This window comes from Dreissena polymorpha, chromosome 2 (assembly GCF_020536995.1).
Source record: "Dreissena polymorpha isolate Duluth1 chromosome 2, UMN_Dpol_1.0, whole genome shotgun sequence".
NCBI classification, from domain to species: Eukaryota; Metazoa; Mollusca; class Bivalvia; order Myida; family Dreissenidae; genus Dreissena; species Dreissena polymorpha.
In genome coordinates this window covers 37,404,919-37,430,338 of record NC_068356.1, presented here as the reverse complement: position 1 = coordinate 37,430,338, position 25,420 = coordinate 37,404,919, and the positions used below count along the sequence as shown (strand labels likewise).

The following is a 25,420-nucleotide window of genomic DNA, read 5'->3' as shown; positions in this document are numbered from 1 at the left end:
GGTTCGCTGTCTACCCTTATCATTCGACTGTTTCAAATGACATCACCAAGGCCATTTACATCAACCTCACATGACGCCAGTACAACACAGTATCCTCCAGTTTTTATATTAATACTTGTTACTGTTTAAGAAGTGAAGCTGCTTTGAAGATATTATATATAAACTGTGATTTAGCGACATACAGTCTGCTGACCTACCTTCCGCGAGAATACCAATATGGCATCTCACAGCCCTTAAAGGTATGCTGTCTTGAATACATAAAACGCAATTGAACCCTATATTTGAATAAAAACTTAATTAATATTAGCGGACAAGGAGTTTCGTTTTCGCAAAGATGCCCATTTGTTTCAACTTCCATTTTATTTGAACGTAACGTACCGGGAGAATACAGATGGCCAGTGTAACTGTAGCCTTCAGTGTAGTTGCTTAAAGTATGTGTTTTTTTCTTTTCCATATGTATGTGTATACAAAATGAAAAGGTTCCATCTGATATTTTAATAATGTATCAAGTTGAGAAGATACCCGGAAAAGTATAAATGTAAGCTATGGATATACAGTAGAGATGTAGCTGTCCAACATTTCGAGCGGCATCTTCCCGGCGCACCGATAGTTGTGCAGTGTCCATTTGAAGTTTTACACGCACCGTGGTTACACTCTTTCCCGTAGTTTTGGTTGCTCAGTTGGCCTCGATGACAGTCTTTATCCATTCATAGTAGTGGTTAACGCGCGTGTAGAAGCCGGGGTACTGCGGTCTGGCGCAACCATAGCCTCCAGAAGACACGCCAACCTGAGTCCAGTGGCCATCATGGAAGCACGCCAGTGGACCGCCCGAGTCGCCCTGGGAAAGAATGTAAGGTGGCATATAATGACATAAAGTACTACCTTGTACGTAGTTATATAATTCACAGATCTACAAACGAGTTCAGGATTTGTTTCAGCGAATCTGACGTTTTTCTTATAAAAATAAGTTATGATTTAAGATGACAACTTGGACCGATCAGTTATTAATCACATTCTATCAAACGAAAATGAACCACATCTAATTTAAACAAAACGTATTGTTAATCTGTGTTAATTATGCCCGCGTCACTACAAATGTGGGTTATTCAATCCTACCTGACAGGAGTCTCTTCCCTCAGTGCTGGCGCAAATAACAGAGTCAGCAATGGCGACGTGAATTGAATTGTACAGGTCAGCGCAGACAGAAGTGGGAACAATCTGCACGCTAGCATGGTGCGGTATTTCCGAGCCCACCCCCCCTGAAAAACACGTCATGATGGTAGATTTGCTCAACTATTCTGATGCGTGTGTATTCCTGCTGTATACGAAGCATTGTGTTCAATCAAAAGAATATGAACGACAAACATAGATAAACAGATTTGCTCATAATTGGATTGCAACTGGGAAGCAGCACTTAATAAGAGATAGTTATTTTTCTTACTTTGGGAAATCAGTTAATATTCTCTGAACCTTAAATGTTTTGTATTATAGTGCATGCTCGTTATTTAGTCATATAAGAACATGAGCCTACCTTCCACTAAGTCTCCCCAGCCCGCAGTTACGCAGTGGCTGTGATCGGGCGCGGTGTAGTTGGGCTCGATACGGATGGTGTTCACATACTCGGACATGTGAGCGGGCCTGCTCAACTTTACCAGGGCGATATCATACAGCATCGTAGGCTCCACTAAAATAAGCATATGTAAACGTGTGTTGCATTGGAACTGACTCGTCTGATATATTGGAGTTGACACGTGCGCACGAATGACATACTGCTATTGAAACCTTCAAATGTCTCCTATAGGTGTCAAGTGCACACGTCTGAGAAATTGGAGTTGACGCTGACAAACGTATGATACATAGGAGTTTATACTTAAAATTGTGTAAAACATTGGTAGTGTCTTTAGTAAAGCGACGTTAATCTAGTGAATCGATACTATATGAAGCACGGAGCGCTGTGGAAATCGTTTTGGGATTTTACTTGTTTTGGATTTAGAGCTTACCCGATAAACTTTGTTAATGAAGCACAAAATGCATTTCACAACCAGTAAAGAGCGTGTGATACAATGACATTAACACTGGCATTGACATTGGCAAGCGACATTGGAACAAAAATGTATCATACAATAGCGTTGAAATTTACAAGCGTTTGGAACAAAGGTGTAAATCTCAATAGATCACATGCATGTCAGTGTCAACTCCAATATATCCCACGCTTGTCATTGTCTTCCCTAGTGCATCGCACGGGTGTCAGCGTCAAAACATTTGCCCGGTGGACACTGAAATGAGAATTTTAGTTAATGGGATATGACACTTACACGTGTGCGATAAATTGCAGTGGGCACCAACACGCGTGTGATACATTGGAATTGACACTGACATAAGTCATATACATCGCAGTAGACAACAAAAAGCGTGTGGTGCACAGGAGTACTGAAGTTGACATGAGCTGCCGCGTGGATCATACTAATGGCCACATTTAAGTGTGTGATATATTTGAATTAGCACATATAAGTGCAGGGCCCTTTCATGGGTGTGACACAATTGAACCGACCTTTGCAAGTGAAAGTGTGGGATACAAATGAGTAGATACGTGTAAGTTGTTATAAATTAGCAGGTATGTGAAACACTTAAACGCAAACATTTCAGTGTAGTTGCTTATAGTTGCAATCAATCGTGTGGCATCATGGAAAGGATCTTGGTAAAATGTATTTCATAGCACATATGCATGTTTAGTACACGCTGGAATGTTAATGGGTCTCAATTAGCTCTATATCAATAACTAGTAATTAAGGAGTTAAATAACGGAGCAGCCACTTACGCGTATAGTTGGGGTGTGTGACTATCTTGTCCAATGTGAGCTTCTGCTCCGTGCCGTCCTCTCGACCCTGCACGTGCTCCCCGAGCACCGCGCGCCAGTTGGTTTTGTCTGACATGTCGAGCCTCTCAGGATCACTGCAGATATGCGTATGTATTACACACATATATAAACATTCAAAGCTGTGGCATTATTGTTGTGCTTACTTTCATTGCAGTAACTTACTGAAAGCAATATTTAACAAGCGTAGGCATTTCTAGGCATTGTTAGTTTTGATAGCGTATCACGTAACAAGAGAACATCACGCTTCTGTTTTGTTGCCTTCGTTTTGCTCTTATGGTTTCACGTAGATCTACGGAGAGTTCAAATTAAAAACAAAAAGTGTGACGCGGTTTACTAAAATACCCTACACTATCATTGTTTTGGGCATATGCAACAGTTGTGTCAAAAACACTATATGCAATAATACATCAGTTAATACAGAGACGTGTATTTTTATTTTTTCTATGAAATGTGACGATGAACTTAGGGCTAGGGTAACACGAAGTTTGTGCAACAAGCGGTCTTAAAATGGTGGCAAGAGATACAAGTGATACAATCGACACGCTGCATCCAATCTGAGTATTACATGGCAAGTAAGCTGTTGTGTGGCCATATTTTACCTTAAACCTCTAGGTTCGGTCTAGACCTTAAAGCTTGGAATGTGTTGCACACCAACTACGCACGTTAATAATTTGTGGCCAGTTATTTTACAATAACCTAATAAATGATAAAATTAAAGTTTGGACAAACCCTTTGGAACTAACAGATGCGGTGCGCTCATGAGTCTTCTAATCACGGAGATCAAGTTTACCAGTTTATGATTAAACTACCTGAATTATAATGAGTTATAGTACGGACAAAAATCGACGTATGGAATTACGAACGTATGGACAAGTGAATTGTGTCCTTTAATGGGGGGCATAAAAAATGTGGTGCAAAATGACAATAAGTAGCAAACTTTGAAGACCAAACAGTTTAATAGTGCCACGGGCTATTTTTGTGTGTCGCGATGGTTAAACATCGACATTTTCATTTCCAGTGACACTGGAACTCACACGAAGCAGTGCGCGGCGGTGAGAAGCCACTGCGGATGAATTAGTGATGCCCCACACAGATGGGGTAACCCGGACTTATCCGTGTAGTTGTGTTGTAACAGGAAATTCAGTGACACCAGCCACGGCCACTCTCCAGGATGTGACGCCAAGCCGCCTACAACGCGCTTCCGGTGTTGCCCAGCTTCGGGTTGCACAATGTAGGTTTTGCCATACGAGTTCGCGAGTTCTTACAAAGATATATTTGTATACAAGTGACATTTATTGGAAAAAATAAATATGCATATTTTAAAGATTTCATTCGATGAATCTTTACATTTTAAGAACGTCACAAATGCGATTATTGGCAATTAGTCCATAGGAGTCGCAATATGTCAAAAAGGGTCTTATGCCGGAGAGCGTAGCTCCAGACCAGCCTCCTCAATCCCCAGTCTGCCCCGGAGCTACCATGTCCACTATAAAGTCACGCAAGGTTTCGCGGTCTCATTAGAGGACAGGATTGCTTCTGGCTAGAATACGCCTTTGCACAGACTAGTGTGAAGCTACGGTGTCCGCATGTGGCTTAATACCCAAGTTCGCATGACGCGGAACAAATGCACGTCTTTAAACTTTGATTATGGTTAATAAAAGAGTAAACTATTGAATCAGTAAACGTAATTTTAATGCATTATATAGATTAATTTAAAATTAATAAAATACTGCGTAGTTGCACAATACAGTGACTAACCATGCGGCGTCAATGCATCTGTAAACCAAACATAGAACGGTTCAAAGACACACGCAGTACATGTGATATGTTTTAATATGTTAAAAAATTGCTACCCATTACTTTATAATTATGTTGAAACAACAATCTACGTCTATAAATGTAACACACACTGTATATATATATATATATATATATATATATATATATATATATATATATACAGACTGACTGACCTGTACAATTATTTCAAGGAGTCTTAAGCATAAATGTTGATGTCTTGATTTTGTTGTAAACAGCGTATTTTCCATGTGTTTACAAAATACAAAAAATACCAAAAAAATTCAGCAACATTAAAGTTAGTATGCCTTAACCAGATGCGTTTAAATTATAATATTACCAAGACGTCAACGTCATTACATACCTTTTTATTAACATATTAAAACCTAAACCGTAATTGCGTTTCGACGAGTTTTAAACGTTGGAAAGCTGTTTTTATTTTACTTAAATGTATCGATTACTTTATTGAAACTGAACATAACTGAACAGATGAGCTTATTTAAATGATTATCACATAGTATTGCCCGCTAGTTTCATTTTATACGAGGTGCATATGTTTAAATAACACAATCGATACAGGATATTAACAGTATGTTAAACGTACTACAGCCTTCGAATGTCGCTTGATAATCGTGTGGACTCGGATTACGATTCCAGTCGACTAACACACTAATGCACTGTGAGCGGATAGGGAACCACGGTCTCTCTATCACTATCGAGCTTGTACCGGTCTGGATCTGAAAATACTGACAAAAACATAATATCGTTATTAAAATAATAACATCCGCGTTTGTATGACCCTTGAACCTTTTTATTTTTACGCAACAGTATCAATGAGGCCGTTTTATCAACAGATCGTTATGTTCTTACGTAAGATTCATATGGCAAGTTCTATGAACCGTTTTATCAAAGAAATCGCACCCAAAGTGTCGTCAGACCTATCTTAGAGTTCGTAAATATGGCAGTCATAGTAGCATTGGACGTGTTTCGACCAAGGGAAATAAGTATGTTTCGCGAACAAAGAATGGTTTAAGTGATCCCCGAGAACTTGACAAATTGAAAGTTATCATTCCGATGAATATATGTAGATTACGTATTCAGCGGCTTGTCGAGTTGCCAAAAGATACTCACCAAAACCCTACAAAATGGTCACATTCCATACCCGTCACGACTAAGCATTGATTTTATACCCATATGCTCAATTCGTTCTTAATACATTATTTATACATGCAATAACTAATATTTGATAACGTCTAATCACTCTTGTCATAACACGCTCTGTAACGTGAATTATAATGCAATAAGTTAGACTGTAATGTTGGAATAATTGATTGCTTAGGTCGAGTCGTGATTTATCAACCCCCACCCCCTCCGCACCCACCCCGCACACACTCACACCCACCCACATAATAATTATCCGAGCTTATCATTCATTCCTGGGTCCATTAGCGCCATAAATAACCTGACCAAACTGTTTGCGCATATCAATTACTATTTTCGGTTATTGATAAACACGGTCGGATAAGAACAGGGACGTACACCTCAGTCACACCGGGCGAGATATTGTCTACCTTCTCCTTGTTGTTCTCCTTCACGAACTGACTATTGGTGCAGTTTGCCCTGGAAAAGCCCACCTTGAACCCAACGAGCTTCGGCTTGGTAGACTGACCGGTGATGGTGATTCGCATCGACGTGATGATCTTCTCTTTGTCAAAAACGAATCTCCGGACCTTAGTGGCGGTGTCCTCTGTGATGCTTGGCGTAATGGAGCCATTGCAATTGTCGGGAGCTGCCGCCACTTAGACATAATATCAAAGTAAGATAGTGCACGTGTACGCGGAAATCAGAAATGCATAAAGATCATGCTGTCTTTTCGACATACAAAATGATATGTAATATGGTTGGTCACATTTAGGAAGTTTATGCATAAACTTCTTAAAAAGCGGTAATACATGTTTTTTGTATCGGTTGTGACAAGACGGTGTTATTAAGACGGCGTAATTAATGGACATCGTTTGCAATAGCTGTGGAACTGAATCAACTAACCAAGCGGTCGAATTTGCTTATTGTTTTTATAGTTCTACTCCACACATGGGTATAAATACTCGTAAAAGTATATGTCCGCGTACCGCCTCTTTCTTCGTTACTATGTAACAGTAAATCTGTACAAATGTGAATTTCAATAAATTCATGATTTTCGTGAAATGACTGTTTGGTAAGGGATTTGACGAAATGGCTTTTTTTCAGAAATTTTGTAAAATGACTGAAAATAGTGACATAATTTTATACAGTTTTACTAAAGACCTTTAAGAGGAATCAGGAAATGTTTTAAATGTACTTGTTATTTTATATTTGTTATTTTAATGGATACATACTGATATTGATTTATGTTTAATTGTGAAGTCAAAAGTCATAATGATACCATTGTAAACACATATTGATTATTTTGTTGCTTTCACATAACTGCTTCAGTTGCTCTAATACAGGATAAATGGATAATTGGCTAAACAATGTAAAGTAGTAGGATTATTTACTTCTCACACATCATAAATAAAAGGTTAAAGAAAAACTAAACTCGACGGATTCAAGACAGTTCAAAGGGCCACTAATTTGGCTGTTTCCTCAAAATGTGCATACCTCTGTATTATAGAAACCTTAGCTAAATGCAGTGAGTTCATTCCTTCATACGATTTGAAACCAAAGACATTGATCCAACAAACCTTGAGATAGAATTAAGATAAGCCATATTGAAGAGGTATGAAAGACGTTTACTTATTCGCTGTGTCATCCCTCAACTGAAACTAACGAGCAACTTAAAACTACATCTAATACAACCAAGTAACCACCAACTACTTCCTCCACCTCCACTTCTAACTGCTACTAGTACCAACCAGTAACCACAAACTGCTATTAGTACCAACCAGCAACCAGCAACCAGCAACTACTTCCTCCAACTAGACACTTCCAACAGCTACAAGTACCTACCAGCCACCGCCAACTATTTCCTCCAATCTTTCACTTCCAACTGTTACTAGTACCAACCAGCAACCACAAACTGCGTCTCATACCAACCAGCGACCACAAACATCCTAATACCTACCAGCAACCAGCAACTACTTCCTCCAACCAGACACTTCCAACAGCTACACGTACCTACCAGCCACCGCCAACTATTTCCTCCAATCTTTCACTTCCAACTGTTACTAGTACCAACCAGCAACCACAAACTGCGTCTCATACCAACCAGCAACCACAAACTACTTCTAATACCTACCAGCAACCAGCAACTTCTTCCTCCAACCAGACACTTCCAAGAGCTACAAGTACCAACCATAACCACAAACTGCTATTAGTACCAACCAGCAACCACCAACTGCTTCCTCCAACCAGCCGCTGTCAACTGCTACTAGTACCAACCAAAAACCACAAACTGCTACTATAACCAACCAGCATCCACCAACGTCTACAAGTACCAACCAGCAACCACCAACTACTTCCTTCATCTAGCCACTGCCAACTGCTACTAGAAACATAGTCGGCGTTATTATTGTCCGGGACGAAAATGACATATTCAGAATCGCCGTGAAGTCATGTGGATAATTATAAAATATTCCAGGAACCAATTTGACCTCTACCCACAACGCCTTCTCACCGATTTGAATGAAGACACAGACTATGCTGTAACAATTCGTCAATCTGTCGGTAGACAGATTTTGGTGGTCAATGATTCTTTCAATGTGACCAGAGCCGTGGGGAGAGACAGTGCAAGACTAGGAGATGACAGTATTTATGGCCCAGCTACGTTGTAATAGTGGATGCCATATCAATCTGACTTGTAAAAACAAAAAAATAAGTATGCACACTATGATTTATTTAGAAAATATATGCGATTGGTATATTGGAGAAATGTCTTCATCTGTCACAAGATTAGAAGTATTAAAACAGTGTGAAACATTTTGTGAGTTCATATTGGTAAAATATATCGTGAGTTCATTTTTAATGCAGGTTTTTAAAGATATACACTTATCTGAAAAATGGATGTTTGACTGTTAGTCGCATTAATTTTATTTACCAGTTTACAATTAATACTAAAGCTGAAGTTGTTTCAGTCATTGCGTGCTAATTCTTGAAGAAATCGTGCATTTTTTGAAGTCCCTAAGTAAAAAAAGTCATTTCACGAAAATCCTGAAATCGATAATTTCCTAGTTTCATCGATTTTATGTAACATCTTTAACTTGTGAGTTGTAATTTTCCTTAAAAATGTGTGGTATATTCCAGAATTATCATTCATCTATGATTATTCTGAAAATTAGTCTCTTTCACCCGTAATTACTTAATAAATATAAATGCTCTGAAAGTAGTACAATCATTATTATGGAACCCAATTACTGCCGTACATTAATTTTGTATGAAAGTTCATTGTTACGAAAAGCCACAAAATTGTGTTAATTGCAAAAAGTTCTTGTTCACAGAACAACATATAATATCTGTTGTTCACAAGTAGAGTTATACTTACAGTGGCCACGCAGTTCAGACCTCATGACAGTGTCCTCAAAAACCTACAACGAACAACATATTTCAGTCGGTATACCGAGCACATGTATAACGACACAAAAAGACGAGCGTCACATTTATATGCATTTATACTTGTTTTATATTCTCAAATGTACATGGCGAGAATGTTTATAACCTCGATGTTATCCTTACTTAGATGTTGTTCAAACCTTACCACACTACACAGACCAAGTACGAATACAAGTGTTCATTCATAGATAAGAGACACTTTTTTATAGTTCGTTTTTTTATCGCTAAGAAAGCATCAAAAGCATTGAAGGGGTCTTTTCACAGATTTTGGTATGTACTGAAGTTTGGCGTTAAATGTTTTATATTGATAACTGTTAACATTGGATCTAAAAAGCTCCAGTAAAAAACAAGACTACAATAAAGGAAACCAACAAAGTAACCCTTAACTGGACTCGAACCACTGACCCCTGGAGTATCGGAATATAACGACAACAACAGAACTCTCCAAATTATTTAATCGTTTTGCGTTGCAACGCTTTATAATTTTCAGGTTTTTAAATCGTCAAAAGATGCATATACATGTAGTGGATATGTTAGAGCATAGTAAATGATCAGTATTATTATTTCCTCACAAATATCATAACTACAACGAAAATTTGCGAATCTTAAACATTTTTTTATATTTTGTCAATTTACCAAAACGTGAAAAGGCCTCTTTTAGGCATGATGATTTTTTGTTTAAGCTATGACTGACCCCTTTTAATACGAAATTTACGTGTTAACAAAGTTAAATACAACCATTTTGAATGCACACGAAAGAAACGAACATATAAGTAATATTACACATAGAAGAACAATGTTAATGTAAATAAATGTGTCATGATTTATTGTCTGTATATCGATGCTGGTAGGCTATTTTTTCGGAACTGGGTTACAAGCTCCACTGCGCAATCTGTCCTTCGCCAATAAATTTACATCATATCCAAATATCTGTTTCCGAGCTTGAAACGTTGTTTATTGCTGCCAGAAGTTACGACAATTAATGGCACCGCCAATTCAATAGTTTATGTACATATGCAAATTGAATAAGTATTCACCTTATATTTCCGGACTTTGGCAGCTGTAATTAATGAGTTAGAAGCTCTTTTTCATCAGGTCACAAGTAATGCCGGGCGCAATAATGTAATACAATCCTTATTGTGCGTTGAATAGTTGTAATTAGTAGCATATTAACAAATAAAATGTGTTGTGGGCAGTAAGTGGCTTATTGGGTGCCGCATTGCGGCGGTCTATATGGAATGATAATTGTGTATGACCCCTAATGGGATGGGTTATTATTTTGTTTTTTTTTGTATTTTTACTTTTTTTTCGAAGTAATGAATTATGTTTAAATGAATAAATATAATAATTGTAATATTAATGTTTTTTCATGATTTATATTGCTCTTATATACTCTTATGCAACGTGTTGCTTCCGCTAATGCTGTTGCCAGTCTCAACATTGAATTAGGTTAAGAAAATCAAGCTCGAGTGTTGCTACCATTGGAAGCAAGTCAAACCGGCCACATGAAAAACTGGCATTTTTAGTAGTTTGAGAAATGAAAATCGTCCATTAATAAGTGTGATGTTTTGCTTCATCGTGTTGAACATTTAACGTATGTGGCACTTAATGATTTTAGTTAACCCTGGTTTCCGTTTGTTTTTATTTTGCATAGCACGAGGTCAGTTTTGTATACCGCCACCGAGCTTTATAAGAGCAACCTGACATATTGCCTGCCGAAGATTGACGAGAACATTGAAACATAAAAAAGTAGGAGCATGGCAAGGATGGTGCTTAAAAGATTCGCGAATTAAACGGGGCATAAAAAGGGAAGAAACATAAAAGGGTGGGTGAAAAATATGGAAGAATCAGGGTATTTTCCATTCAACTTTAATGTCATATCAAAAATGTATATTGTTAATTGAAATAGAAGCACACGCTTGATTTATTAAGTAGTATTTGCATCTCAGTAAGAACTAAAATGGCACCCCTTTGATGTGTTTCGCATCAGTGGCATTCATGAATAGCAGTCAATCATGATGCAAGTACTATGAATTGACATGGAAGCAAACGAGAGCATGCAATTCTGTAAATTTGTTTTTAAGTTTTAATAAAATGCGTCCATGTTGTTGTTCTCGGAGTTATCACCATTCATCAATCCATCTACTTAAATGCGAAATTAATCTCGCAATCTCTCACCTAAATTTAACAACCTCGAATTGTAATCGCACAATTTCGTATCATCACTCATTAGTGATATATGTATACAATTACAAATATGTATTCAATTAAGTAATTAGTATAGACATTTATATTATATATCGAACAGAACAGATAGTTTATTTGCGACTTAAGCATATACAGCTCATCGTCAAAAACAATAAATCAATCATAAATACATATACATACACATGCGTCAAACTAACAACAATTGTTTATGCATTTTTACACATAGATGATTTTTGTGAGAATGCAATATAAAGCACAACAATAAACCGATGAAAAGATGACAGTTTGAGTCTTGGCTCCTTCTTCACTTGAGCTTTGGAACATATGATGAGGAAACAATAAAAATTACAATAAACAATAAAACACCTATAACTTCGTTTTTCTCCGACGAATTGCATGTCAATACATGACATGCAGGAGAATCGCAAGAGAATAAAAGATATAAGTATATAATCGTGGACACTTTATTACATGGAGTGCGCACACTAGAACCTTTGAATGTCAATTTTATGGAGCCAAATCATAAAGAAAACTGAAGTGAATATAAATAAATATGTAACGTTTTATTTCTTAAATAATGAGAAGAACAACAAAGTTAAGTTAATGTGATAAAGAATAAACAATATAAATAAATGATGCATGCGGGCAATTTAAGTTATTTAATGCAAATAATATAGTTAATAAAATTATAATCACACTAAAAATAATGTTATGATCAGTTAACATTTAATAAGCAAATGTGACAATGTCGCTGACCACTTTTTAAATATGGGTTCTCTTTTACCGTGCATGCCGCATTAAACATGATGCTTGACTGTAAAAAGATTAAGATCAAGGCCGGTTAATTTTCAACAAACATAAATTGTTAAATAGCATTGAGCTACCAACATAAAATATGAAATTGTTGTGTTCAAAAATACGTCTTGCAATAAGGGGAACGCTTACTGCGCGTGATAGAATTGCCAGCGTTAGCTCTTGGTAGCATTCATTTGACTTAAAATAAATTCAGTCAGAAATCGCGGGTCATCAACCGCTTACGACTCTGTTGAGCTATCAAATGAACAACAACAACACAACATCTTCATTAAGGAGATGATTATGAAGAACATAACGGTCCGACATGAAAAAACGTTAGAATAATTGATGGCGTAACCCTAGATGCCCGCGAATTGACACAATTTTACGGCTTTAATAGCACTAAGTTATTTTAAAACACTATGGGTTACTTTTCAATACGTCATTAAACGAACATTAATCAGGAAATCAAATAAAGCGACGAGGCTTCACCAATATCAACGCGTGCAAGCGCCATTGCGTGTTTCCAAACGTGCATTGACGGCCGCGTCATTGGTTGAGGAAAACATTGCAGCGCATGTAAAACTTCCGACACATTATACTTGATTGCTATCCAGGCATTATCTTCTTTGTCTTTCGCGCTTTGATTTACATGTACATATTATAGGAACCATGAAAACTAATATTAAATGGCAAGTTCCGTACAGCTTTTCCTTAAAGTAGCTTTGCGGAAGCGAGCCTTGTACAACATTTAATCGACAATAAACTTGTAAAACTTATTAATTACCTTATTATCTAGTGTGGAACACCATCCCAACTCCACAAATATAAGCACCAAGTGTAAGCCGATGACATTTGGAAGCCAATTCTTCATTTTTATTTAAGACGAAATACTGCAGTCCGCAGAGATTCAGCTCCTCTATGACGGTTGCAGCAACAGTTTGAGCGTTTTTAAGCACTTGTCTTGTACCATGCCACGCGATGACGCATAATCGCTTGGGCGAGAAACCGATTGTCGCAATTTCTCGGAATTAACTATTTCATATTAGTGAATTATTAGTTATTAGTTGGTATTAAATGGTCTTGCCATTTCATGGCGCTACGATGTTTAACATTGTTTCATTCATATACTTTTGTCATAAAAAATATTAAAACGATCGTTGTTAGGAATATGAAATCCAATGCAAATAGCGTGTTCATTGACATACTGACGTATGCCAAAATGCATGACGACAGCGATGTAGCTTCGATGTTTGTGCCCCTACCTGATGGAAAACACTTTATTTCAGGTTGGGCGTTTTTTCGCATACCATGCAAATATGCCGTTGTGTTAAAGCCGAAGCATCGATATAAAGAAGTGAAACACCAGCTGCTGGAGCATTACTGCGTTTTCATAATATACAATTAGTTGGTCCTTTATTTAAAGAAAGTGACCAATTGCCAAAACAGTAAGAAACAGCAAAATACGAAACAACATACACACAAAGAAGAATAAAGCTGGGGTCACCGCCTTGGAACGGTCAATGCAAAGCATTGGAGTTTAAACCGGTTTTAGAGCGCTCAATCTCACACGTGGCCCAGCAATATTCATAATACATATAAGTGTAAACCAAATTTACCCTCATAGCATTGCAACTCAAATTAAACAATAATAAAATGGAATTAAAACGCATTCAATTTAATTACCATTTAATTACTCAATGGTAGGATGGAGACCAAAGCAAAAAAGATACAACTTTTTGGGAATAATGAAATAAATTACGAACAAGTGTCAACTATATCCATTATTTTTAGAAAAAGATTTAAGAATATAGCATCATAAAGTTAATATTTTAGATCATCATTACGCGACATATGCATGTGTATTAAATATTAAAACAAGATGCAACAAGTTAGGCCACAATCTCCTCTATGGCCTGTTTTGTTGAGTCGTGGATCCTTTTTGAGTCACGTGTATAGAGCTCGTGGGAAAGCACATGATGCATTTCGTAACGGTAAAAAGTGTTGACATAGTCGCCATGGTTTTGCTGATCCACAATTCGACAAAAACAGATAATATTGTAATTCAATTTCATCTTAACTCGATACGTTCCAATAAAAAGAAAAAACATTCAATTATTTCGTCCTTTATATTGTTTCTTCTAAGTAAAAAAAAATCCCTTATTAATACGAATTTTCAATGTTGACATTTTTTCACAAACGGCGGTCTCAATAGTTATAGAAAGAAACTTGTCCTGCATTGACTTTTTAAGAGTGTTTACAGGATGCACATTGCAATTGGAGCAGCACACTTTCCGCCTAAATTGGATTTTTGCTAAGAAGAGACTTCATTTTAACGAAAAATTTCATACAAGCGCAAAGTGTCGTCCCTGATTAGCCTGTGCGGACTACACAGGCTAATCTGGGATGACACTTTACGCATATGCATTAAGCCCAGTTTCTCAGAACAAGACTCACATTATCAACACAATCGATTATTATTATATTTAAAGACAATTAACATTTAAGAAACAAGCTTCAAATCAAAATGAAACAGGCGGTTGACATGGCAGATTGACTCACGGGGAAGCCTATGTTGTACACTAAGAGCGAGAAGAAATACAAAAACGCGGCGAAGAAGACAGGCCTTTGGAATCGATAGGCAGCAGAGCTTTATCTTGAGTCCGAGCTCATGCTGAAGACCTGGTAGACTGTAAGAGAAGAAGAGAGGCTCGGCAATAAAATACATGGCTAAAATTCCTAATGCAGAACTATGTAATCCTGTCGTCTAACATGGCAAGAAAAATGGGCAAATCAATATGTAGTTTGAGTATACATTTATATTACTCGTGTGAATTAATGTTATTTTTTATTATAAGATGGTATTTGTATCCTGTCATATTTACTGTCGGATAAAGTGGTGAAGGATAAACTAAGTGATATGCGGTTAGCTGAAACGTGACTTTTGTATTACCTCTATCACATGCCGGAACTGACTAATTACGGTTACTATTAAGTTTAATCGACTTTGTACGTTTTATCCATGAAAGAAAAGCTTGATATTATAAAGAATAAAATCATAAAATGAAAACCTCAGAATACACATAATAGATATTTAGTGCCTTGGATAGGGAAATGTTATCGAGCTCGGCTCACCGGATACAATTCCTACGCCTTATGCGATACACTTTCCACATTCAACACACCAACACCTACCTCTATATAATTAACCCCAAATTATTACGACGTGTGTTACTGAACAGTGTGTCCGGACTGTCAATGACGCACACTGACAACCAAGGCATAAATACGGCTGTCCCAGGACCCTATACGACATCTACACGGACCATCCCGGATCACCCGGATGCTGCCACCGTCCCGGATGGTCACGGATCAACACGGTAGTATTTTAAAAACTGCGGTGTTGACCTTCCGGAGCCCAAAGGATATTCCCGGACGTGCAATGACCTACAAGGATCGACACGGAGCTGCTCGGCGGCTATACGGTTCACATGCCTGATGTCCCGGATATGATCCGTGTTGAACCTGCATATATATCGGACTGGGGCTTAAAGCATATTTTTATTTTCTAATGTGTTTATTTTCGATTTGTTTCACTTGCTAGTATTGTTAACATGATTAAAAATTAAGTGTCACGCCTTTCAATATTCTTATGAATTATTGTTAATTATTTACTTCTTCGTGTGGTTGACTCGTCGGGCATGCTCTGTATTGTCTATTTTGTTTGTCTGAACAACCTTACTTATGTTTACCACATTTTAGCAAAAGTAAAAATGGTAAAGACCAAGTAAAATTTATTCAATATCGTTTACTTGTTTATAGTGGAACAACACAACATTCACATTAACATAAGCTTTCGTCGCTATTGTTTTCATAACAAGAGGGCAATGATGGCCATGTATCGCTCCACTGTTTTATGCGAAAAAAGCGTGCACTGCGCATGGGTTGAAATGTATTCAAGCATGTGACTTTCTCGTTCTATCCCTCGTTCCACTGGGCGCTTAAAGTTGGGAAGGAGAGCATTTTTATATATAAATTTGGCCCCAGGGGCATAATTTGAACAAACTTGGTTGACAACTATAAGATGTCACTACATACCAAATTTGTTAGCCCTAGGCCAAATGGTTATGGACATGAAGATTTTTAAAGTTTGCACAAAAGAGGCTGTATATTAGCATATGTTCAGTTTTGTGACCCCAGGAGCAGGGTCAAATTTGACCCCAGGGGCATAATTTGAACAAACTAAGTAGAGAACTATTAGATGTCACTACATACCGAATTTGGTAGCCCTAGGCCCTACGGTTATGGACAAAAAGATTTTTAAAGTTTGCACAAAATAGGCTTTATATAAGCATATGTTCATTTGTTAACCCCCGGGGCAGGGTCAAATTTGACCCCAGGGGCATAATTTGAACACATTTGGTAGAGGACTATTAGATGTCTCTACATACCAAATTTGATAGCCCTAGGCCCAATGGTTATTGAGGAGAATTTTGAAAGTTTTCACAAAATAGGCCTTATATAAGCAAATTTTCAATTGTGTGACCCCCGGGGCAGGGTCAAATTTGACCCAAGGGGAATTATTTGAACAAATTTGAAAGAGGTTCACCCCAGGAACATTTGTGAGCAGTTTTATCGGAAATGGACTTCTAGTTTAGGAGAAGAAGATGTTTAAAGAAAAAGTTAACGCACGCACACAAGGAGATTAATTATTCTAAGTTTCTATTTGCATTTTTTTTTCAAATAAACAGTAATGACATGAACACGTATGTTCGTATTTTTTCATACCCTAAAGCTGCAATCTCGCTCGTTAGCGATGATTTCTAGAACATTCTTAAACGTGTTTTAACAGAATTCTTGAAAACTGTAACCGACCAGAAGCAAGATGTAGTTCTCATGAGCTGCACGAAGCCAATTTCGCGTTCGTTCGTAAATGTTCGGATATCGTCGCGAGAAATTTATACGTAATATATTGCCACACACACAAAAAACACACGAGCATTTTGTATCTCGATAAATCTATGTTACCAGACCACATCTAGCGTTGAAATTTTGTCTATGGTTATAAGGAACAAAGCCTTTTTATGTGTTAACTTTATTTTTCGAAATATTTTACGCAATATTCGTTGATTTTAAGTGTTAATGGGGCTTTAACTTTTCAGGATTTTAGCTAGTTTTCAACTCGTTTACACTTCATCTGCTCGCAATTTCCCGATCTCATTTACATGAGAATTTTACAAGCTCCGCCAAATGGTAACACATCAATTTATAAAGGAAACACATAAAACCACTAATAGCGGCATTCATTCTATATGGTAGAAGTAAGTTACCGGTAGTATATATGGTAGTGTTATATTCTTAATGAATCTTGTCAGTGTGTCATTGAATTTATAGTTTGGTCTGTTGTTTGTTTTTGTTTTTTACGGTAAATAATTATAGTAAGTACTGTTAATATTACCATTACTAGAAGCATACTTGGAAAACTATAAACACTCGGCTTCCTGTTTTGTGCTGTTCAATCTTGTTTAAAACTTTACACTGACAACACAATAATATAGTTTCAACATTTGCATGAACATGTTTTTGAATAAATTACAAACGGAAGGGATTTAAATATGGATGCGTGAAAAGAATTATTATGATAGGCTCAAATGAAATAAAATGGTAAAATTTTGCCACTAAGCCGCTGATGAATTGTGACCCTTTTTATCTAAATGAATAAAATATTCTGTTGTAAATGATTTGTATATAAAACAACACTTATTACAATATTTGTAACAATAAGATTACGGTAAAATAAGAATACGACGATGGTATGTATATTAATAGTGATGAAAACAATGTGTCATGTTAACTTTTTGTTACTGACATGGTTGCATGTTAATCCTATTTATAAGTCCAGACACTGTCAAGTCCATTGTCAAATGGGAAACACATTTTGACAAAGAACTTAATTTTTATAGTATCTTTGTTAAACCTCTATTGCTTACAAACGATATTAGACTCAGAGAATTCCAATATAAATATATAATGAGAAATATTTCAAACAATAGCTTTTTCCTGCAATGAGGGCTTAAACACTCAAATTTATGTGATACCCACAATCTATAAATCGGCCCTCCTACCCTTATATTATGCGACGGCCACACAAATCACACTCATCACATCACTCAAGCCTATTGATACAGACATTCCGTCCAATAAAGAAAAATAAGTAACACGAATGTCATACATATGTACATAGTAACCCAGAGGTTTGTAAAACTAGATATTAATATGCCAAATTCACCTCTCGACCAAATACAAAAGCGTTTCCACCTGATAACATTATATCAGCCTTTCGAAAATCTGGCATCTATCCACTTGACAGTAACCGGAGTTTTGAAACACAGACGGCTCCCTCAACTGTTTACATGCATGATGCTTAAGAAGGAGAAACAGAGATACATGCAGTCAGTCAGTTAACATGAAAATTCCGGTTAAGAACTGATAATGAGCACTGCAAGGGCTTCCTCGAGAACAGAACAATTGGGCATGTTGTGCATATACCCAACAAGAAATATACACCACCTGTAGGGATATTGGAAATCTGATGTCCGACAAAAACTGACATTCTGAAAAGACTGCCGGCCAAAAAGGTCTCAAACAACTCAAAGACTATGGACAAAACATGTGAAACATTGGGTTCGCTGTCTACCCTTATCATTCGACTGTTTCAAATGACAATGCCATTTACATCAACCTCACATGACGCCAGTACAACGCAGAATCCTCCAGTTTTTATATTAATACCTGTTACTGTTTAAGAAGTGAAGCTGCTTGTCAGATATTATATATAAACTGTGATTTAGCGACATACAGGCTACTTACCGCGATGGTACCAATTTGGCATCTCACAGCCCATTAATGGTATGGTGTCTTAAATGCATAAAACGCAAATAAACACTATATTTAAATAAAATCTATATTAATATCAGCGGACTAGGAGTTTAATTTTCGCAAAGAAGCCCATTTATTCCAACCTCCATTTTATTTGAACGTTAAGTACCGGGACTGTAGAATACAGATGGCCAGTGTAACTTTAGCCTTCAGGTTACTTGCTTAAAGTATTTGTTTTCCTTTCCGTACGACATCATGGACCGATCAGTTATTAATCACATTCTTTCAAACGAAAATAAACCCCATTTAATTTTAACAAAACGTATTGATAATCTTTATTAGTTATGACCACGTCACTACAAATGTGGGATATTCAAATCTACCTGACAGGAGTCTCTTCCCTCAGTGCTGGCGCAAATAAAAGAGTCCGCAATGGCGACGGTGTGGTTCTCCGGAAGTAGATTGTACAGGTCAGCGCAAACATAAGTGGGCACAATCTGCACGCTAGCATGGTGCGGCATTTCAGAGCACACACCCCCTGAAAAACACGTCATGATGGTAGATTTGCGCAACTGTTATGATTCTTGTGTATTCCTGCTGTATACGAAGCATTGTGTTCAATCAAAAGAATATGATTGACAAACACAGAAAGACAACTGGCTAATAATTGGTCTGCAACTGGGAAGCAGCACTCAACAAAAACAGTTATTTTTCTTACTTTGGAAAAATAGTTAATTATCTCTGAACCTTAAATGTAATGTATTATTGTGCATGATTGTTAGTTAGTCAAATACAGAACAAGAGCCTACCTTCCACCAAGTCTCCCCATCCCGCAGTGACGCAGTGGCTGTGATCGGGCGCGGTGTAGTTGGGCTCGATACAGATAGTGTTCACGTATTCGGACATGTGAGCGGGCCTGCTCCACTTAACCAGGACGATATCATAGAGCATCGTAGGCTCCACTAAAATAAGCGTATGTTAACGTGTGTTGCATAGGAGTTGGACTCGTGCAAACGTCTGATATATGGAGTTGAGACGTGCGCACGAATGACATTCTGTTATTGAGACCTTTAAATGTCTCCTGCAGGTGCCAAGTGCACACGTCTGAGAAATTGGAGTTGACACTGACAAACGTATGATACGTAGGGTATAACACTTAAAATTGTGTAATACATTGGTAGTGTCTTTAGTCACGCGACGTTAATCTAGTGAATCGATACTATAATGAACCGCGGAGCGCTGTGGAAAGCGTTTTGGGAATTTACTTGTCTTGGATTTAGAGCTTATCCGATAAACTTTGTTAATGAAGCACAGAATGCAATGCACAACCAGTAAAGAGCGTGTGATACAATGACATTAACACTGGTGTGGACACTGACTGGCGTGCCATACAATGGCGTTTACATTGACAAGCGGCTTTGGAACAAAAAATGTATCATACGATAGCGTTGATATTGACAAGCGTTTGGAACAAAAGGTAAATCTCTATAGATCACATGTATGTCAGTGTCAACTCCAATATATCACACGCTTGTCATTGTCTTCCCTAGTTTATCGCACGGGTGTCAGCGTCAAAACATTTGCCCGGTGGACACTAAATGAGTTTAGTTAATTGGATATGACACTTACACGTGTGCGATACATCGCAGTGGGCACTTGCACTGATGCATTGGAATGGACACTGGCATAAGACAGATACATCGCAGTAGACACCAACCAGCGTGTGGTGCACTGCACATGAGTGGACTGACACGCGTTGATCCACTTGAGTTGACATGAGCTGCCGCGTGGATCATACTAATGGTCACATTCAAGTGTGTGATATATTGGAATTAGCACATTCAAGTGCACGACACCTTCATGGGTCTGACACAATTGGACAGACCTTTGCAAGTGAAAGGATGAGATTCAAATGAGTAGATACGTGTAAGTTGTGATAAATGGCCAGGTTTAGGATAGACTGAAACGCAAACATGCAATCTTGTGACAGCATGGAAAGGATCGGGGAAAAGGTATTTCATTGGACATATGCATGTTTGTTTCGCGCTGGAATGTTAATGGAGCTCTATTATATTAATGGCTAGTAATTAAGGAGTTAACTAACGGAGCAGCCACTTACGCGTAAACTTGGGATGTGTGACTATCCTGTCCAATGTGAGCTTTTGCTCCGTGCCGTCCTCTCGACACTGCACGTGTTCCCCGAGCACCGCGCGCCAGTTGTTTTGTCCGACATGTCGAGCCTCTCAGGATCACTGCGGATATGCGCATGTATTACACTCACATACAAGCTAACGATTGATGCAAAGCATCAAAGGGCGTCGGGAATTTCAGTATTAAAAGCACTCAATGAAGTTACATGGAACGATTTTTTTTCTACTGTAAATATTAATATATTGGCCGATCATTTTAAACAAAATAGAAAAAGATACTGGTATAATCATTATCTATGATTTTGTGTTATAACCCCCAAATAACCATTATCTATGATGTTGTGTTATAACCCCCAAATAACCATTATCTATGATTTTGTGTTGTAACTCCCAAATATTTCATAATTCATTTTATTTACATTGGTTTGCTTTTTTTTACTTGCATCCGTGTGCAGTTTTCATTAATGGAACAGAGTTGTGTAGGTTTAAAAAAAATCTGCTTCATCTTGTAAGCGTAATTTCATATTTTTCTCAACTTCAAGGGGAGATGATTCTGAACTTATTCTTACGTTGCTCATTAACGATAGGGGTTGAGTACTTATTGATATGAAAACACTATAAAAGTTGTAATGTGTTTACGAACCCTCCCCCCCCCCCCCACCCTCTCACACATATATTTCATGGGCATAATAAAAACAAAAAATGGTTACAATAAAACAGTATATTTATTTAAACTAAAATGTATACATAAAAACAAAAAGTTAACATAGAACAAAAATGAAATCACTTGATTCTACTGGGGCTGGAAACTTGGGCCTCTCACATGTGAAGCGAGCGTGTAACCACTACACTACGGAAACGCTTGAAAAATCATCTTCTAAGTAAGATATTAATAAGCTATTAATAGTCGGTTTAAATGTAAACCCGGAAGTTTAAACGCTGGATAGTGAGCGGGGTTAAAGGTCCATACCAAAGCTAAAACAATTAGCTTTGCATTATTGGCAATAAATGTTGTAGGCAATGTAATAGGCACAAATGCAGTACTTATTTACACTAATTTACACAATAAATCACCACTAAGCAAGATATTCTGACAACAAAAATATATACATTGATCCGTAAAATAACTTCTCAACCCATAAGCGAAAAAAAAAAACGTATTACATACTAGTCGCCGCACTCCAGTGCGACGCCAATAAACATTCAAAGCTTTGACATTATTGTTGTGCTTACTTTCATTGCAGTAACTAACTGAAAAGCAATCCTTTACCAGCATTGGCATTTCTAGAGTATTAGTTTTGATAGCGTATCAAGTAACAAGAGAACATCACACGTCTGTTCTGTTGCCTTCGTTTTGCTATTATGGTTTCACGTAGATCTATCACGAGTTTAAATTAAGAAAAAATATGTGACGCGATTAACTAAAATACCCTACACTATCATTGTATCGGGCACATGCAAAGGTTGTATCAAAACACTCTATGCAATCATACATGAGTTTTTACAGAGATTTATATTTTGATATTTTCTATTAAACGTAACGTTGAACTTAGGGCTAACAATAGACGAAGTGTGTGCAGCAAGCGGTCTTAAAATGGTGGTCATGTATGTTAAGCTATTTCTAAACTACAAGATATATGATGAAGTTTAAGTTTGAACAAGTTCGTTTGTTCTCATAGTTGACCTTTAATCTGTTATTGTGACCTTGACCAGAGACGTAGATTTGATCTACCTCTCTGCCTTGACATGTCAGCAAGAGAAACAAGTGGTACGATTGACACGCTGCTCTCAATCTGATTATAACCTGGCAAGCAAGCTGTTGTATGGCCATATTTTACCTTTGATCTTTGGGTGGGTCTAGTCCTTAAAGCTTTGAATGTATTGCACACCAACTACGCACGTTCATAATTTGTGGCCAGTTTTTTTTTACAACAACCTAATAAATTAAAGTTCGGACAAGCCCTTTGGAACTAACAGATGTGCTGCGCTCACGAGTCTTCTAATCAGGGAGATCAAGTGTACCATTTTATGTTTAAACTACCTGATTTATAATGAAGTAATAGTACTGACCAAAATCGACCTATGAAATTACGTACGTATTGACAAGTGAATTGTGCACCCCTTTAATGGGGGCATAAAACAATGTGGTGCAAAATATTTTACCTTAAACCTCTAGGTTCGGTCTAGACCTTAAAGCTTGGAATGTGTTGCACACCAACTACGAACGTTGATAATGTGTGGCCAGTTATTTTACAATAACCTAATAAATGATAAAATTGAAGTTTGGACAAACCCTTTGGAACTAACAGATGCGGTGCGCTCATGAGTCTTCTAATCACGGAGATCAAGTTTACCAGTTTATGATTAAACTACCTGATTTATAATGAGTAATAGTACGGACAAAAATCGACGTATGGAATTACGAACGTATGGACAAGTGAATTGTGCCCTTTAATGGGGGCATAAAAAATGTGGTGCAAAATGACAATAAGTAGCGACCTTTAAAGACCAAACGGTTGAAAAGTGCCATGGGCTATATTTGTGTGTCGAGATGGTAAAGCATCGACATTTTCATTTCCAGAGACACTGGAACTCACACGAAGCAGTGCGCGGCGGTGAGAAGCCACTGCGGATGAATTAGTGATGCCCCACACAGATGGGGTAACTCGGACTTATCCGAATAGTTGTGTTGTAGCATGAACTTCAGTGACACCAGCCACGGCCACTCTCCAGGATGCGACGCCAAGCTGCCTACAACGCGCTTCCGGTGTTGCCCAGCTACGGGTTGCACAATGTAGGTTTTGCCACACGAGTCCGCGAGTTCTTACAAAGATATATAAATATCGTTGAGGAAATGTGTGGATAATTTTGCTCTCCTCAAAATGCATTAAAATACATGTTTATAGTGAAACAAAAATAGTAAGTTATGATACAACATGTGTATAAATATCTAGTGAACATTATTAAAAAGTGAAAATTTGGAAAACTTATGGGATAAATTAGTAGTTTGAAGAAGTTTCTGCAGAGGAATATTATAATAGTATATGTGACACCTGAGAGATTACCTGTATGATTCAATAAAACATCACCTTGAACAAATCCCTTGACATCAAGGTGTAGAAAGGATTAAAAAGGACTATAGATTTTGATAAGTGGTTGCCAATTATTGCAAATTATTTACTTTGGATACCCCAGGCAAGAAGATAACTGTTGCTTGAACAATGAGTGAAAATACAATAAAAGGCCAGACAAAATTGAATTTCACGGGGACAAAACCTCAAACAAAGCAGGCTATTAAGAAATCCCGACCTGACAGTGAGACAAGTAATTCAAGCATGGATGAGCTACATGCTATCCAAACTCAGCTGCAAAATATGACAGAGGGAATTACCAGTTTGAGGGAAGAGCTCAAGAGTATGTTAAAAAAAGAAGAAATAGAAGAATTAATTACCAGCACAATAACAACAATTATGGCCAAAATTGAAGAGAACATGAACAATAAGATAGAGCACTTAGTAAGTTCAAAGTTAAATGAAATGCAATCAAAAATCGACTCCCTAGAGTTTGACAATACAAACCTAAAAGAAAAACTACAAAAAATAGAAGACATCACAACCTCTGAAAATAAATCACTACAGGAACAAGTAAATAAAGCATATGAGCTGAGCAAACTGGCACATCAAAAATCAAATTACAATGAACAATACTCTAGGAAGAATAATATTAAGATATTGAACATTCAAGAAAATAGAGGCGAATCAGAAGAATCGCTAACAAAAACAGTAACATCAACCCTGAAGACCCATGCAGGGGTAGACTTACTGCTGACTGATATAGTGGCGATCCATCGTATCCCCACAAAGCGGGGGCAAACCCGACCAGTCCTCATTAAACTGAAAAACAACTCCGCAAAGTCCACCATTATGCGAAAGAGGGCCCCCATGAAGAACAATAGCTACCAACTGGTGGATGACGTCACCAAGCCCAACCAGGGGCTTATCAGTAGGCTTCACCTGCACCCGGACATTAGTAGTGCCTGGTACTTTAACGGTTCTGTATATGGTCAAACTGTTGCCGATGAGCGCATCAAATTTGACATTTACGACAACGTGAACAATGTAATTGAAGA

The 25,420-nt window shown here is 37.5% G+C and overlaps 3 protein-coding genes across 4 annotated transcripts in view; all 3 read right to left on the bottom strand.

Moving 5' to 3' along the window:
* Positions 1 to 25,420, bottom strand: part of LOC127866634 (tryptase-like) — a 204,523-nt gene that overhangs the window by 33,372 nt on the left and 145,731 nt on the right. The gene's annotated exons all lie outside the window — the stretch shown is intronic.
* On the bottom strand, positions 481 to 13,281 carry LOC127866635 (tryptase-like). The gene is made up of 9 exons (XM_052407340.1): positions 13,050 to 13,281; positions 9,192 to 9,234; positions 6,247 to 6,473; positions 5,280 to 5,421; positions 3,913 to 4,138; positions 2,819 to 2,952; positions 1,532 to 1,684; positions 1,117 to 1,259; positions 481 to 838 (listed from the first exon to the last, which is right to left on the bottom strand). The coding sequence occupies exons 1-9, from the start codon at positions 13,134 to 13,136 to the stop codon at positions 677 to 679; spliced, it is 1,317 nt and encodes a 438-aa protein (XP_052263300.1). The 5' UTR covers positions 13,137 to 13,281; the 3' UTR covers positions 481 to 676.
* Positions 19,498 to 20,092, bottom strand: LOC127869663 (venom peptide isomerase heavy chain-like). The gene is made up of 2 exons (XM_052412321.1): positions 19,951 to 20,092; positions 19,498 to 19,679 (listed from the first exon to the last, which is right to left on the bottom strand). Exons 1-2 carry the CDS (start codon positions 20,090 to 20,092, stop codon positions 19,498 to 19,500), a joined length of 324 nt encoding a protein of 107 aa, XP_052268281.1.